We start from the raw sequence: 17,314 nt of genomic DNA on the forward strand, positions 1-17,314 counted from the left end.
TCGGGTCAATGTCCCCATTAAGGCAATTCATGAGCATTCAAAATAAATAATAACTTTCTCATTTACGACTGATTTTAATACGGGTAACTGTTCAACGTCAACGTGTGCTGTTACTATGGAAAATTACTTTAAAAATATAAAAACTGAAAAGCTGTGGGTCTGACGAGCAGATGGTCTTTCCCTTATTTGCCAGCTCAATTTTCTTTACCAGATGTAGTTTCACCGAGGCCAGTATCTATCTACCGAAGAAAAATAAAGGAGGAATGAGAACGAATTTAGCATAGGCAGATTGTTTGCCACATATATCAGTATCATCTGGATAATAATAAAGGGGTTATTTGATCAAGTCATGTTAAGCGATAGTCGGGCTGAACATGCAGAAACAAAGCAAAACACATCATAGACATACCTAATTGGTATAATGGCGGCGCCCTCTGGCTGCGGCTGCACCGACTCGCTACAACGGGTCAGGTGTATCGACATTTCGTTCTGTGTACATTGTTACAAAGAATGACAATACAAAGGAAATTATTATTATTATTATTATTATTATTATAATTAAGAAGGGTATAGGGCCTAGAATGGCAGTATCCCTTCCCATACCCCCACCCAACAAACACCCTGGGGCCCCAGTAGCACCCTGGCACGCCAATCCCACCCCAGATAACAGCACCCCCCTGAGAGCCAGTCTCAGCAACACCACCAAAACGACCAGCAACCCTTAGCCCAGAGACGTGGCACAGAATCAGCCGACCCCTCAGGCCCCCACCAGCCCCGGAGCCCTCTCACCGCACTCCAGTTCACACCATAATCCGCCTGCACCCGAGGAGGGGGATATGTTTATAATATCTAGAACTGTTGGTCCAAAGACGCCAGAAAGACCTTTAATCAGCAAACCCGGAAGTGAGTCAAACAGGCAAGTAGTCGGTTTGGCCGTACTCACTACCTGTGTAAGGTTATACGATTATAAAGTGACGGATCACTAAATTGGAGGGGGGGGAATCCTTGGACAGCCACCATGTCGCACATCTAGAATTTTCAGAACTTTGGTATGGAACAAATTTACATGGACTTTAGAAATATCATCCCGTATGGGTTGAATCTTCTTATTAAAAGACACCATAAATTCATGGGCTGAATAGGTGGAACTTTCTGGAATAATCTGTTGCTTCGTTAACAATGCTTCGAAAAATAGGCTGATTTTGCAGCCACCAGGGCTGCTGTATACTTTAACAAGCTGTCACACCAGTTTGACAGAAAACCTCAAGCTTGGTAGCGCGCCATTTTTGTTCAGATTTCTTGCTGTCTTATTTAAGCAATCTAGTTTTGTCAGTAAACCAAGGCATGCGTCTTTTGGGTTGTGATTTAAGCCATAGGGGCGCTACGGAATCCAGGACACTAGCCAGAGTCGCATTAAACTCATGTGACATACTACAAAAGTGTTGCTTAACAATGTCTACAATTTTATTACCATGCAATAAAGGTAAACCATTTTTTTTGGTTTTAAAATATTCTTTTAGATGTTCTTGTGTAGGCCTATTTTCTGTATTTTGTCAATAGGGTTCGTTAACGTTTGTTAATCAATACACACTCCAGCACAGATTGTGGCAGTGTTGAACTCTAAACTCCTATTATTTAACACAAAGAAGAAAACCGGAAGTTAGCAGATTCGGTAAATCTTTGTCGCTTATACCCACGACAAATTCGAATTACAATTGTTATCCTTTTGTTTGTTGATTTTTTTTTGTCGTCGTGAAAATGTTGAAACAATTAGTAAGGGAGCGACTCATTGCTGCAGCCGACGAAATTTTCGGACTTTTTGAAGAAAGGATCGCTTCATACGAGGAGGAAATCGGCCGACAAAGACGGCAACTGGAAGCGGTTAGCAAGAGTCAAATAACCCATCTCGAAGGTTTGCTCATAAAAATGCATAATGCCCTTCAATTACATGCTCTAAATGATGATATTCCTGGCAGGTACGGTAGAACCCCGGGATACGACATAAATCCGTTAAGAGGTGCGGAGGACTAAGAAACATAGCTATTTAGCTAATGCGTATCGAACCCCCGGTCCCACAGATAACATTAAAATAACAAAACAGGACATAGTAAGTTGTAGTTCTGTGTAATATAACTGAGAATGATAAAAAAACACATATTAAATCAATTATGTGAAGGAAGAAATTACGGGCGGATGGGTGTTTAGCGTGCAGCCCCACAATGCGGAGGTGTAGGGTTCGATTCCAGCTACCTGCGGCCTCCCCGTGCAGAGCTTGCACGTTCTTCCCGTGCCTGCGTGGGTTTTCTCTGGGCACTCTGGTGTCCTCCCACGTTGATATATCATGCATGTCAGGTCAAATCGTCCATAGGTTTGAATAAGCGAGTGAGTTGTATGTCTCGGTGTGGCCTGCAACTGGCTGGCAATCAGTTCAGGATGTTTTCTGCCCACTGCCCGAGGATGCCTTTGATGGGCTCCAGCACCCCTGCGACCATAGTGAGGATAAGTGGTGCAGATAATGGATGGCTGGATGGAATGGATTTTTTTTTTTTTAATTTTATTAACCTTTAATTTGATTTGAGCTGGCCAAGTAGTAGCAGGTGGATGCCGAGAGAGGAGGTTAATGCGATGGCTGATTAAAAATGAAACAGATTTTAGAACTTCCTTTTGGGGAACTTGTCATGCCCCCGGAATATTTCTTTGATAATTATTTTTAACAATAGTCCAAATCTTCTATTGGTTATGGCCATGCAACTTAGCGATGGGAGCTATTCATGTGCCCTCCTTGTATTTCTCGATAATCATAGGCTCTGTTTTCTTCTTTAACATGTTTTTGCTTCTCATTTCAGCATCAATGCAAGTCTGGGACCTATAGCAAACAAATACATTATGAAAAATAAAGTATTGTATTGCTAATTCTTAGCGAGTTATGATGAACCACATATGATTCTAAACTGAACCAAGAGAGAGAAAGATATTGAGAGAGGTAGTTCAACTAATAGCATATTTGTATTTTCATAGCACTGTGACTCAAACCAATAGCCGAACATTATTTTATTTGAATTTGACCAACTGCAAACTATCACAAACACTGCAAGTTTGAAATGTGTACATTTTGAGGGCACACAAAATAAGTTGTTGTTGATGTCGTATAGTGGGTGAAAAGCTGAACAGAGAGGCAGAAATAACATCTCATTCCACACCGTAAAATAAAAATGTCATATTGTGGAGTTGCCGTATCCCAGGGGTTCTGTATCTCTCTTTAGGTAAGGTGCTTAGTTTGAGGTGTCTTTGAAAAAGATTCAAATTAAATATTTTCTCTTAGGTATGTGTTAACAATTCCCAACTGAGCCACAGGAGCCATTATGTATTTTTTCCCCACCGCGCCTATCTTCATGTATCGCACTTTTATCAGAGGTGTTCCGGCCGCCGAGCGCATTAGGCTGGAGGAAAGGAGGCAGGGGGCTTGGGGTTCGGAGAGTGATTTCATGCTCGAGATAGATAGTTGTTTTCTTTCATACTAGGATGAAAATGGGCAAATTAGGAAAAGGGTTGTTTCAAATGCAGTCTACATGCCACCTCAAACCCCTAAAAGATGAAAATTAGAAGAGTTTATTCAAGTGCATCGAGGATAGTCACGTACTAGCACGTGCCACACAAACCATAAACAGGCTCAGCTCAAAATTGCACAAATTATGTGTTGGCAGCAAGATAGCAACTTTATTTTAGTCATCAAAGCCAATCAAAAAAAAACGCTATCCCTTCTATTGAAAGTGCTGAAGAAATTGAAAAATTGGCCTTTAAAGTTCTTGAATTTTGCCACGAAAAAAGTGTCTTTTATACAAACCAAACCATATCGGCGGATATGCTGTTTCTGTATAATTTTGAAAGGTTGATATCGTACCAGCTAACATTTGACTAGTTTTATCTGAACTGTGTCGGTGTCTTCCAGATAATCAGCTCAAGAAAAATCGTCAGGATGAAGATCCCTCCGAGAAAAAAGTTCAGGGCTCAAGTTTGGAGGGGAAGAGTCCTCCGCTGGCTATCGTCAAAGTGGAAGTAAATGAACCGCAGCTTCTCCAGGTTAAAATGGAAGAGGAAGAAATTGAATTCAGCTGGTTCCCACCGACTGGCAGTCCCGTGGAGAGTGAAAATGACGAAGACGATCAACCCGAGTGCTCACAGATCCACGTCGAAAGTCCAAGTGATGACATGTCTGAAGGACCTGCTCTAGGTAAAGACCTGGCTCCCCTATCTTACAAGGATGACAAAGAAAGCAGCACAAACTGCTATCAAGACCCTGAACAGGTGGAAGGCTTTAAAAAGAAAACAACTCCTCGGAAGAACGCTGTCAAATGTGGCCAAATTAACGTCATCTGCATTATTTGTGGCATTAGTTTCGGTAAAAAACATTCGCCGAATTCTACGGAGAACAATAAACCCGACTGCTGCCGGGTTTGTCGTGACGATTTGGACAAACGTTGCCCTTTTTGCGAGAAAATGTTTTCTTCCAAATCTCACTTGATCATACACATGAGAACACACACCGGGGAAAAACCCTTCTCCTGCTCTGTTTGCAGAAAGGCATTTCCTCGAAAGGCTAATTTGAGCCAACATATGAGAACACACACGGGGGAAAAACCCTTCCCTTGCTCTTTTTGTAGAAAGGAATTTGCGCAAAAGCCCAACTTGATGAAACACATGAGAACACACACTGGGGAGAAACCTTTTCCTTGCTCAGTTTGCGAAAAAGCATTTCCGCAAAAGCCTCATTTGGTCAAACACATGAGAACACACACGGAGGGAAAACGATATCCTTGCTCGTTTTGCAGTCAAGCATTCTCAAAGAAAATTGGTATGGAAATGCACCTGATAACACACATGGAAGAAAATCCCTATAGGTGTTTCCTTTGTGGAGACCGATTTACTAAAAAATTAGACGTGGTTAAACACGTAAGAGCTCACAAGGGGGAAAACCCTTTGAGTTGTTTGCATTGTGGTCAGGATTTAACGAATAATTCAGATCTGTTTCAACACTTGAGAGTACACATCGAAGAAAAGAAGAGCTGAGGTGCCCTGTCTGTAGAAAAAAATGTCCACTTTCTAAAACCAAATCTGTTTTGGAGACCTAAGATTCCGAATCCCACGCCCTCATGGGTACTGACGACTTGTTTGAGGTGCAGTAAATAAAGTTTCTCACACAGAAATAATTGAACTTATTTGTGTGATGCACAGAAGTGTATTGTGGATTGAAACATGTAAAGCAAGGAAACTCGATACATTAAAATTAAAATTCATTGGACTTTAAGGTAGGGTTTAGTTTGAGGTGTCCTTAAAAAATGTAAAATTAAATATTTTCTCTTATGTATGTTTTAACAATGCCCAACTGGGTTCAAAGAGCCTTTTTATATTTTTTCCTCACTGACCTACCTCCTTTTATCTTTTACCTTTGGTTTTCTTCCCACAGAGCACATTATGCTGGAGTAAAGGAGGCAGTGGGAATGGGGGGAGGAGAGTGATTTCACGTGTGTGCTGACTGTTTTCTTATATTCTCGCATGAAAATTGTGAAAGAAGGAAAATAACTGTTTCAAATACAATCCAAATGCCAACCGAAGCACCGAAAAGATGAAAAAGGAAGTTTTTTGAGCGCATCTAAGAATTTCACATACTTGCACGCGCATGATGATTTCAGCCAAAAGAGGGCGTCAGCCAGTACAGTATTTTGAAGTTAGGGACACTACCTTTTAAATCCCCTTAAATTAGTGTTTTTAAGCAGTCTCCTGCAGGAAATAGCCATATTTTATCTTTGCAAAAAAGCACCCCATTGTTCACTGTCTTATTTCTTCCAGTGATCAGCCAAGTAACTAACAATCAACATTACCAGTAGGTAGAAGCAGATTTTTGGAATGTGGGAGGAAACCCACATGAAAATCGAAAGGGACAGTGTAATATTTATGTTCCATCCATTGGTATAAAAAACTTTCATTCAGTTAAAAAATACATTTATTTGAATACCAAGCAAAAATATGTAAACTATAATACCAATGTTATTTTTAATTTTAAAAAATAATAATATGGAAATAAATCGAGTGAAGTGGAATCCATACTTAGTACAGTAGTTGCCGCCACGTTTGTCTGTATCTTGCTCCTACGCTGCGATCGTTAGACTCTAATTTTCCATAGCATTAGACAACAGTGCCCTTTAGTAGTCAAATATTACTCACTGGGGCTTAAAGCTTTTAAAAGAGACATGAAACATGCCAGGTATTAATTTTAAAACATTTTCGATCGACGTACCTCGAGATTTCTCTATGAAAATGAAGTGCCAAACAGCTTTAAATAATATAGATAGCTTTAAATAATAAAGACATTGATTGAACTCGAAACTTAATTTATGTTATCCTGGGCAAGACACTAAATCCCTAATGCCCCCAATAAGCAGGTCTTCGCCTTGCATGGCTGCTATTGGTGTGTGAGTATGGGTAAGTGTGAAGCACCTTGTAAAGCGCTTTGGGAGGTCTTCATTGACTTGAAAAGCGCTATACAAATGCAGACCATTTACCATCTTAGCTATATAGTACAGTACATTATATACTTTTATCGAGATACCCCCAAGAACGCATGGCGCCAGTGAAGCCTTGGGCTTTAGATGTCAACTCCTAAAACACAGCGAAGAAGAATTATCCGGAAATTAGCGAATATTCGTGTCTTTATTGCAACAACGCGACAGAATTCGAACTTAACTTTTTTATCCGTTTGCTTGTGGAACCTCTTTTGCACCTGAAAATGTTGAAACATTTGGTAAGGGAGCGACTCATCGCTGCTGCAGACGAAATTTTCAGACTTTTTGAAGAAAGGATCGCTTCGTACGAAGAGGAAATCGGCCGACAACGACGGCAACTGGACGCGGTTTGCAAGAGTCAAACCTTCATAAGGCTTGAAGGTCTGCTCATAACTGTAATCTTAAAATATGTCATTTCATTAAGTCATAATTATATACACATTATTTAATAGTTTTATCCACTCAATTGTAATCAATGCATTTGATGATCGTCCAAATATTTGAATGAGGTCACTTGACGTCCTAGTTTATCTAATCATTCGCCCTTTAAAACGTCCTCTACAATTTTCAAAGTGATCTGGTTTGAGTCTAGCCAGACCACCCGTGAATTCAAACAAGAGCCGGCTTTGAGCCTAAATTGGATTCCCTTCGCGGGAAGGATTGTTAAGACACGTGAAAACGTCCCCAACGACCTGCTGTAGCTAAACGCTATGATATCCTCGAACACGACTAGTTGAAGACATTCATTCATGCATTCATTCATTATCTGCGCTGCTTATCCTCAGTAGGGTGGCAGGGGTGTTGGAGCCCATCCCAGCTGTCTTCAGGCAGTGGGCAGGGGACACCCTGACCTGGTTGCTAGCCAGTCACAGGGCACACAGAGAATGATAACTCACTCATTCACACCTAGGGACAATTTGGACTGGCCAATTAACCTGACATGCATGTTTTTGGAATGTGGGAGGAAACCAGAGTGCCAGGAGGAAACACACGCAAGCACAGGGAGAACATGCAAACTCCACACAGAAAGGTTTGATCTCATGACCTCAGAACTGTGCCGCACATGCACTAACCACTGCGCCACCGTGCTGCCCTAGTTGTACACAACTAGGGTTTGTTTGGTGTACGGTAGTAGTAGCCTTATTGTAATGCATGTTATGTGTACGTAGTTGTTCACTAATGACTGTAACCAGAGGAATATTGTGAATGAAACACCTGTCAAAATCTGACTCCTCCCTAACTTCTGTGAAAAAAGTCTGAATCACTTCAAAATCACTGTGGTGACATAATATTCAATTAGGCTACTATATTAGACAAAATAAAGCGTACTTGTCGCGATCATGGATATATAGCGTTTAGCTACATTGGGTTGCCTCCGGTGTTGGTGCCGTCGCATATGTCTTAATAAACTCATTATATAGACTACGATTGCTGGTTTGTTTAAATCACGCCAATCAATTTTCCTTAATGAATACATTACACAGACAACGATCGCGACACATATTCTGGCGAATGTACAGTGCTTAGAGGGATAGTTCACGTAGAGGGGAGTCAGATTTTGCAGTGGAGACGGATCTAGGCACAACATCAGTCGGAAGATACTGATAGGGTGAGAGGATCGATCCAAATATCAATATTTTCGATGGGCAAATGCTTTGGTCGGAGCAGGAGCCCAGCCAAGAGCAAGTTGCAAGAAAGAACCTGCAGGAATCTTGACAATGTCCCCAGACTGAAAGGTCTCTGTAGACCTGGAGAACCAGCTGCGGTTCCCCCATTACGTTGTCGGCACCACCCTGAGGCCGAACATCCTACTGGTCTTCGAGAGCACTAAGAGCATGGTGTTGATAGAGTTGACAGTGCCATGGAGGGACCACTTGGGGCGAGCCTTCAAAAGGAAAATGACCTAGTACGAGCTGCTGCTCATTGAAGGAAAGATGTTTGCCCAAGAACACCAACAAAGCAGCTGACAAAGCCTCAAGATTGCTTTGGATCCAGAGAGGAGTACCATGGGGACATGCAAATGCCACCTGAACTTAAGTCGGTGGGTTTAATCGCCCACGGCTGAGTCCCCTGGTCGAGGTTGTATGTATAATGTTGTCAGAGACGAAACACCATACCAACCCAAGGAAACATGACTGATCAGGTGCATCAGTAGATATACTTTAAAACCTAAGCAAAACATTTTGGGACACACGACATTAGGTAGGAGGAATTTGCGGGTGGGGTGAAGTTGTTACTATACAGTGACTTTATGCTCGTCCCGTGTTTCTTTTCCTCCTACTTATGAGTGAAGCATGAAAATAGTGAAAGTAAGAAAAGGCCTTCTTCAAGTACAGTCCAAATTCCAACCTGAACCCCAAGAAAGATGAAAAAAGGGTATTCGAGCCTGTCTAACAAATATACATACATGCACGCACATCATGAAAAATCTTGTAGAGGCTGCAATGATGACACAAGTCCCTGTTTTATTTTTTTAAGTTCGTATTTTACCAGTTAATATGTGTCTGGTCTTATCTGAAATGTGTTCATGTCTTTTAGATACCCAGCCTCTCCTAAATCGCAAGGTTGAGGATCCTCCAAAGGACCAAGGTCGGAGGTCAAGGTTAGAGCAAAAGTATCCTCAGCTGCCCATGGTCAAAGATGAAGTTAAGGAAATGCAAATTTATGACGTTAAAACGGAAGAGGAGGCGTTTATTGTCGGCAGCTGGAAAAAAACGACTGTCAGCCCTCCGGAGAGTGAAAATGACAACAATAACCCACTTGAGTACTCGCAACAGGTCCAGGATGAAAGTTCAAGTGGACCCAGGTTTGAAGGAGCCCCACAAGATGAAGATTTGGCTCCCTTGTCAGACATCGATGACAAAGAGAGCAGTGCAAACCCCGAATGGGACCCTGAACAGTTGAAAGTCTTCAAAAATCGAACAACGCCCAGCAAGAATTCCCCAAATTGTGGAAAACGGGATGTCAACTGCTCAGTTTGCGGCGTAAACTTTGTGAAAAAAACTTTTCCGAATCATAAAGGGAACGATGATGGCGACTGCTGCCGGGTTTGTCGTAAAGGTTTGGATAAACATTGCCCTTTTTGTGGAAAACCATTTTCTCGCAAGTCTTATTTGGTCTTGCACATAAGAACGCACACAGGGGAAAAACCCTTTGCTTGCTCTGTTTGCAGAAAGGCATTTTCTTGCAAGTCTGATTTGAACAAACACATGAGAACACATACAAGGGAAAGACCCTTTTCTTGCGCTTTTTGCAAAAAAGCATTTTCTCTCAAGTCTTACATGATCAAACATATGAGACTGCACACAGGCATTAAACCCTTTTCTTGCTCTGTTTGTAGAAAGGCATTTTCTTCAAAGTCTGATATGACCAAACACATGAGAACGCACACAGGGGAGAAACCCTATCCTTGCACCGTTTGCGGCAAAGCATTTCCACAAAAGCCTCATTTGGTCAAACATATGAGAACCCATACAAAGGGAAAACAATTTTCTTGCTCGTTATGCAGTCAATTATTCACCAAAAAAATTGGAATGGAAATGCACCTGATAACACACATGGAAGAAAATCCCTACAGGTGTTTCCTTTGTGGAGACCGATTTACTAAAACGTTAGATGTAATCAAACACATAAGCACTCACAAAGGGGAAAATCCTTTGAGTTGTTTGGATTGTGGTCAGGATTTAACAAATAATTCCGATCTGTTCCAACACCTGAGAGTACACATCGAAGAAAAGAAGAACTGAGTAGCCCCGTGTGTGTAAAAACATTTCTTAATCTTTAAAACATGTTTTTTTTTCTGTGGGGAGATTGGGACACCTAAGATTACCGGTATATATAAATCCTGACCCACTCGTGGGTACTGACGGCCTGTTTGAGGTGCAATGAATAAAATTTCTCAATCCGAACTGATGGAACTTATTTGAGTGATACAGAGAAGACTGTATCATAGATAACAATATGTTGAGCAAGGACACGCACCGACAAATACATTATAATTAATATAAATCAAAGTATTCTTAAATCGCCTTAAATCCGTGTTTACAACCAGCCACAGGGATTAGCCCAATTTTATTAGTGCAAGGAGCATGCCATTGTTCGTCATCTTTTCTTTCCTTAAGTAATTAGATGAGTAACTGACATTCATCCATATCACTAGGTGGCAGGATATTATTCTTTTATTTTATTTTTTTAACATACATCGACTGATGCAACCTCGACACATAAGTGATGTTACCAGGGGTCACGGAGTATTTCGGTTCTTTCAAACAAACACTCTCAACCAGGGGACCCCGTTGGGGTTGATAAGACCCCAACTTGTGTCCACGTAGCGCTACCTCACCCACGGTGTATTTCTCAAGGCAACCTGTGCTGCCTCTGTGACCTTATCGACGGCCCCTCGCTCGTTGCCCTCTGGGATGCCCAAGATGTTGTAAGCCCTGCAGAGAGACTGGCCAGGGAAACCTCTGTATCCTGCCTGTATGCTGCCACCATCATGTTTGACTGGGGATGGGGTTTTGAGGGTGATGAGCTGTGCTGCTTTTACGGCAAACATAACGTCTTGCATTGTTGCCAAACCGTTGATTTTGGTCTCATCTGACCAGAGCACCTTTTTCCACATGTTTGGTGTGTCTCCCAGGTGGCTTGTGGCAAACCTTAAACGACACTTTTTATGGATATCTTTAAGAAATGGTTTCCTTCTTGCCACTCTTCCATAAAGGCCAGTTTTGTGCAGTATACGACTGATTGTCGTCCTATGGACAGATTCTCCCACCTCAGCTTATACCTCGGAAGTTCATCCAGAGTGATCATGGGCCTCTTGGCTGCGTCTCTGATCAGTTTTCTCCTCGTATGAGCCGAAAGTTTCGGGGGACAGCCCGATCTTGATAGATTTGCAGTGGTCTGATACTCCTTCCATTTCAACATTATTGCTTGCACAGTGCTCCTTCGAATGTTTACAGCTTGGGGAATCTTTATGTATCCACATCAGGCTTTAGATTTCTCCACAACAGTATCTCGGACCTGCCTGGTGTGTTTCTCGTTCTTCATGATGCTCTCTGCGCTCTAAACAGACCTCTGGGACTATCGCAGTGCAGGTGCATTTATACAGAGACTTGATTTACACACCAGTGGATTCCATTTATCATTGAGTCATTTAGATCAACATTGAATCATTCAGGAATCCTCGCTGAACTTCTGGACAGTTTGTTGCACTGAAAGTAAAGGGGCTGAATAATTTTGCACACCCACTTTTTCGTTTTTTTATTTGTTAAAAAAGTTTCAAATATCCATTAAATTGTGTTCCACTTCATGATTGTGTCCCACTTATTGTTGATGCTTCACAAAAAATTACAGTTTTATATCTTTATGTTTGAAGTCTGAAATGTGGCAAAAGGTCAGAAAGTTCAAGAGGGCCAAATAGTTTCGCAAGCCACTGTATCTCTGGCAGCTAAAAGTGGTTTCTCCCCAGCCCGTGCGAAAGCGATCAAGTTCTTCATTGGACGGAGAAGCTTGCATTGGCTAATTCCACAGCTGAGGGCGTTTGTTATGAACTAAGAGACTCGGTCATGGTCCCAACAGTAGTGCCCTTCGCCCAGGGCCTTCACACAGCAGCCGAGGATATGCTGCGGGGTCCAGGTTGCAGACTGGTGACTCCAACCTCTTCTGCTCATTATCAGCTCATGAGGTCGTACAGGGCAATATATTAAATCACGTATTTTGTGTGCTCAAACCTTTTAGGATTGATCAGCAAAACAAATCAAAGTAAAAAATCTTGCACACAATTTAGCTGATTTTAATTCTTATTTTACAAAAACACAACAGGATAATTGGGAACGCACTGGCAGATGATTTTTGCTTGTTTTAAGTATTACTTCTGTTCTAGAAAAACAACAAAGAGGGCAAACAAATAAAAACAGGTTAAAAATATAGTAAAATCCTACATTTAACAAAAATAATTAACCAAAATAAATAATTATTTCCTTAGCCATGGTGACCACAAATGTTTAGAAAAAATGTACTGTTAATTTAGGCTACATGGTAACTTAAGATTAAAAAAAAAACAACGTGAAACTGGTTAATTTTAGAAAATTTTCGACTGACGTTGTGCTTCGCAAGGCGGCAGTAAAGCGTCTTTTGGGCATTAAATGTCAACTCTTAAAATACAGTGAAGAAGAAATCAAAACCAAAAAGTCAGCAAATTTTCCTGTCATTGGTACTAGGACGCACGACAGAGTTTAACTTACGCTTATCATCTTATCGGCCGAGGAACTTTTTTTTTCACGTGAAAATGTTAAAACACCTGATAAGAGAGCGCCTAATCGCTGCTGCCGACGAAATTTTCGGACTTTTTGAAGAAAGGATCGCTTCGTACGAGGAGGAAATCGGCCGACAAAGACGACAACTGGAAGCGGTTTGCAAGAGTCAAGTTGTGATCCAGCTTGAAGGTCTGCTCACAATTGTTGTGCATATATAGTCTTTTGTAATGATGCGTTATGGTAAGAATTGTATTCATTTAGTTGTTATTATTGCACCGAATGATTTTCAATAGGTACTCTAAGCAAATTTGTTGAAAGAAGTGCACAGCTTTTTGAGTGTGACTCAGGTGAAAATGCGCTTCCCGCTGGCTGACAAGGCCCACAAAGCAATATGAGAATGTATTTTTCTCGCGAGCCACAAGGACCAGAATTATAAAACTTGGTTTGCTGGGTTTGATATGACATTGAGATCATCTACATATATATTTAAATGGAGTCTTTACGTTTGTTCACTTGCCGTCTCAGTGTATCTTATTCATCCATCCATCTTTTGCACCGCTTATCCTCACTAAGGTCGCGGGGGGTGCTGGAGCCCAACCCAGTTATCTTCGGGTGGCGTATCTATTCATATGGTAGTTAAAAGTCTGTACATTAGTCATAGTAATCTGGTCTGCTGAGGATGGAGTCTTTCCAGACCACCTACAAATTTCCCAAAGAGCTGGTCTGAACAATACCAAAGTGAGAATGAGGTCTTGGGGATTTTCCACTTATTCGAGGCTTTGTTTTTTCGAACCACGTCCAGTTCCCATAAAAACACCGGTCAGACGACTTATCAATGCTTTTGGTTAAGGCAAATCCATCAAATCCATAAAACATTCTGTTGTTTTCTTTTATCTGTTTTACTGTAATAAAAACCTCAACCAAACTTCTTCACTCCAGCGCTATCTAAGGCTGCAATGATTATTTGACATCCTTGACAAAAATAAGAGAAACGGTCCACAATGCACTCCGTTGCTGCCGGACTTGTTTATTCAACAGAGTGAGGGCACTTACATGATTTGAATATCTGCTGAAAGTTGTTCATATGTAATTGTATGTTGCGAGTAGAAATATACAGAAATAACAGCATCAACATAAACTACGAGTACTAACACTTATTAAGTTTGGGGAAATTTCAGCCTCAATAGGGTGAAACAAAATACTACTTGCAAAGAAGATTTTGCATATTATGGCAGTACTTCACGATGCACAAACATTTAAAGAGAAAGCACGTAATACAATTGAACGAAACAGAGTCTGACTCGCTTCGTTAAGATTAATATCCAATCTAATACGCTTCTGATGACATGTATTCTGCTTTTTATATGCATATATCTGGCTGTAAAAGAGAGCTTGCGAGCGATGCCAGACGTTGCCTGACTAACAAATTTGAAATTAAATCTGTGCAGCTTGAACAACAAATGTCAGTTGGTAAAATGTTATAAATGACAAACATCAGTTGTTATAACAGTTTGATTTCAAACTCCCTAGATTCGTTAGGTTCTTCTGTTACAGACTTTGCCGTTGACCGCTGCATGTATTTCACAAAATGCACATAATATTTGTTTTATTTGCTGCTGCTGATGAGTCTGTTCTTGGTTTGTAGGGATAAAATACCTTTACTTAATTTTCGTTTATTATTTATCTGCCTGTCCCTAAAAATGGACAGAGGTTTATTTATGGAATAATGTCTTGTCCGACTGTGGGCTGTACTTAATTGGTTTTACATGTAGCATTTTTATTTTAGGTTTGTACAAATCTGCAGTACTTTCCAGTGTTCTCGTTTGCCCGCGTCCCTGCGTCTTAGACGCATCATTTTTGCTGGGGATGCATAGTCTCAAATCAACGTGCATCCCTGGGACGCAACTTTTTTGACACAAAATTGTCATTATTACCCGATTACATTTTTTTCAAACAAAGATTTACCGCACTCCGAACTTTTCGTCAGGCAGATCCGGCAGATGGTGTTTTGGTCTCGCGGTTCGAGTTTTCGTCTACACGCCGATCTCTAGTTGTGTGAAAAGTCCGTCTCTTTTTAGAGAACCGGCTTTTTCGGCTCAACTCATTAAAGAGAGCCGGCTCTCAAACGGCTCACTTGCTTTGATGCATTATATTACGAATTATTATGTTGTATAAAGAAGTTAAGAAAAAAAGGAAGTATAAAAAGAGAAAATGAAAAAAAGACAGGTTTGTGGTTATCCCTTTAATCGGTATATTACCAACAATGATTTGATGCAGAAAATGAATTAATAATTTGATGATTAAAACTGAATGAATATATAGATTTTTATTATATATTTGTCACTGATTTACAATTTCAACCTCGATAACACTAAATTTTGGGGACCCGTAGATCTCTGTTGAGACCCATAGATTTTTGAGCATGCGAGTCCCCGGGACCCATCACTTTTCAGAGGTAAAATGAACACTGACTTTCAATAAAAGATATATTTTTAATAGTGTTTATTATCACTTGCCGCGTCATTAAATCAACCTAATGCTAAATTTAAGGTGAAAAAAACAATAATAGTAGTACCTCACTTTATTTATTGAATTGTTTCTAGCAGTGATGTTGTACAACTGAAACTGTGGTAGATCAAAACAGTTTCCCATTGAAATTAATTTAAACGGGATTCATCCGTTCAAATGCACCCAAACCTCCATTAAATCAACTGTAAATGCCCCGTAATAATGTTCAGTTGATGTTTATGAATAAACCACATAGTCTAAATAAAAAAAGAAATGAGGCTAAAGAAATGCAAAATATGAAGTTATTGTACAGTTCAAAGCTTTATTAGCCAAGAACAGTTCACAAAACAACAACAAGAACAAACAAATAATAATCAGAAAATGTAAAAAGTCACCCCTATTTTGAAAGGTTCATGTTTTACCCCTATAGATATCCAGCACCTGCTAAATAGCCAGGACGAAGATCCTCCTGAGGAACCGGGCCGGAGCTCAAGTTTGGAGCAGAGGAATCCTCAGCTGCCCATCATCAAATCGGAAGAAGAGGAGTCGAAGATTTCCCACGTAAAAATGGAAGAGGAGGAGTTTGTTGTGAACAGCTGGGTAAAACCAACTGGTAGCCCTGTGAAGAGTGAAAATGATGACCACGACCCACCTGAATGCTCACATCAGATCCAGGATGAAAGTAAAAGTCATGCCTGGTCTGAAGGACCCCCACCAGATGAAGACTTGGCCCCCCTGTCAGACAACGATGACAAGGACAGCAGCGCAAACTCTGAACAAGAACAGTTTGAAGGCTCCAAAACGACAACAACTCCAAACAAGAACTCCCCAAATTGTGGAAAACAGGACGTTAACTGCTCCGTTTGTGGTGTAAGCTTTGTGAAAAATGTTCTTCCGAATCATGAAGGAAACAATGACGGCAACTGTTGCCAGGTTTGTCGTAAAGGTTTCGATAAACTTTGCCCTTTTTGTGGAAAGGGATTTTCCTGCAAGGCTCATTTAGTATTACACATGAGAACACACACTGGGGAAAAACCCTTTTCTTGCTCGGTATGTAGAAAGGCATTTTCTTCAAAGTCCTACTTGACCAATCACATGAGACAACATACAGGGGAAAAACCTTTTTCTTGCTCCATTTGCGGAATAGCATATACATATAGGAGTAGTTTGATACCTCACATGAGAATGCACACAGGGGAAAAACCCTTTCCTTGCTCTGTTTGCAAAAAGTCATTTTCCCTCAAGTCTTATTTGATCAAACATATGAGACTGCACACAGGGGAAAAACCATTTTCCTGCTCTGTTTGCAAAAAAGCATTTTCTGAAAAGGCTAATTTGATACAACACTTGAGAACACACACAGGAGAAAAACCCTTTCCGTGTTCTGTTTGCGGTAAAGCATTCGCTCAAAAGCCTCACTTGGTCAGTCACATAAGAACACATACGGAGGAAAAACTAGTTTCTTGCTCGTTTTGCAGTCTAGCGTTCACACAGAAAATTGGTATGGAAATGCACATGGTTACCCATATGGAAGAAAATCCCTATAGGTGTTTCCTATGTGGAGAAAGATTAACTCAAAAGTTAGAAGTGATCAAACACATAAGAGCGCACAAAGGGGAAAATCCTTTAAATTGTTTGGATTGTGGTCAGGATTTAACGAATAGTTCTGATCTGTTTCAACACTTGAGAGTACATATCAAAGAAAAGAAGACCTGAGTTCCCTGTTTGTGGAAAAACAATGTTAACCTTTTTAAGATTTAAAAATATTTGTTTTTGTTTGGAGACATATTATATGGGTACTGACGACTTGTTTATGCTGCAATGAATAAAGTTTCTCAATCAGAAATCATGAAACTTATTTGTGTGATACGGCAGAGACTCATTAGGGTCGCAGGGAGGCTGGAGCCCATCCTAGCCATCTCCGGGCAGTGGGCAGGGGACACCCTGAACTGGTTGCCAGCTAGTCGCAGGGCACACAGGAACAGACAA

The 17,314-nt window shown here is 40.8% G+C and overlaps 3 protein-coding genes across 3 annotated transcripts; all 3 read left to right on the forward strand.

Moving 5' to 3' along the window:
- The first annotated feature begins 1,626 nt into the window (after window positions 1–1,626).
- Window positions 1,627–5,289, forward strand: LOC148365231 (uncharacterized). Its single transcript, XM_088335742.1, has 2 exons — window positions 1,627–1,912; window positions 3,950–5,289. The coding sequence occupies exons 1-2, from the start codon at window positions 1,759–1,761 to the stop codon at window positions 5,065–5,067; spliced, it is 1,272 nt and encodes a 423-aa protein (XP_088191868.1). The 5' UTR covers window positions 1,627–1,758; the 3' UTR covers window positions 5,068–5,289.
- Window positions 5,290–6,650: 1,361 nt separating this feature from the next.
- On the forward strand, window positions 6,651–10,468 carry LOC148365232 (uncharacterized). Its single transcript, XM_088335735.1, has 2 exons — window positions 6,651–6,941; window positions 9,099–10,468. The coding sequence occupies exons 1-2, from the start codon at window positions 6,785–6,787 to the stop codon at window positions 10,304–10,306; spliced, it is 1,365 nt and encodes a 454-aa protein (XP_088191861.1). The 5' UTR covers window positions 6,651–6,784; the 3' UTR covers window positions 10,307–10,468.
- Window positions 10,469–12,751: 2,283 nt separating this feature from the next.
- LOC148365233 (uncharacterized) lies at window positions 12,752–17,171 on the forward strand. The gene is made up of 2 exons (XM_088335730.1): window positions 12,752–13,006; window positions 15,756–17,171. Exons 1-2 carry the CDS (start codon window positions 12,850–12,852, stop codon window positions 17,039–17,041), a joined length of 1,443 nt encoding a protein of 480 aa, XP_088191856.1. The 5' UTR covers window positions 12,752–12,849; the 3' UTR covers window positions 17,042–17,171.
- The last annotated feature ends 143 nt before the right edge of the window (window positions 17,172–17,314 follow it).

Source organism: Urocampus carinirostris, chromosome 5 (assembly GCF_059441175.1).
Source record: "Urocampus carinirostris isolate Australia breed hairy pipefish chromosome 5, RoL_Ucar_1.0, whole genome shotgun sequence".
Taxonomy (NCBI): Eukaryota; Metazoa; Chordata; class Actinopteri; order Syngnathiformes; family Syngnathidae; genus Urocampus; species Urocampus carinirostris.

Bases quoted from the DNA above. Each gene is read 5' to 3' on its own strand.
- LOC148365231 (XM_088335742.1), top strand. From the start codon at position 1,759: ATGTTGAAACAATTAGTAAGGGAGCGACTCATTGCTGCAGCCGACGAA. The intron at 1,913-3,949 runs GTTTGCTCATAA...GGTGTCTTCCAG, and splicing joins TCAAATAACCCATCTCGAAG to ATAATCAGCTCAAGAAAAAT.
- LOC148365232 (XM_088335735.1), top strand. From the start codon at position 6,785: ATGTTGAAACATTTGGTAAGGGAGCGACTCATCGCTGCTGCAGACGAA. The intron at 6,942-9,098 runs GTCTGCTCATAA...CATGTCTTTTAG, and splicing joins AACCTTCATAAGGCTTGAAG to ATACCCAGCCTCTCCTAAAT.
- LOC148365233 (XM_088335730.1), top strand. From the start codon at position 12,850: ATGTTAAAACACCTGATAAGAGAGCGCCTAATCGCTGCTGCCGACGAA. The intron at 13,007-15,755 runs GTCTGCTCACAA...TTACCCCTATAG, and splicing joins AGTTGTGATCCAGCTTGAAG to ATATCCAGCACCTGCTAAAT.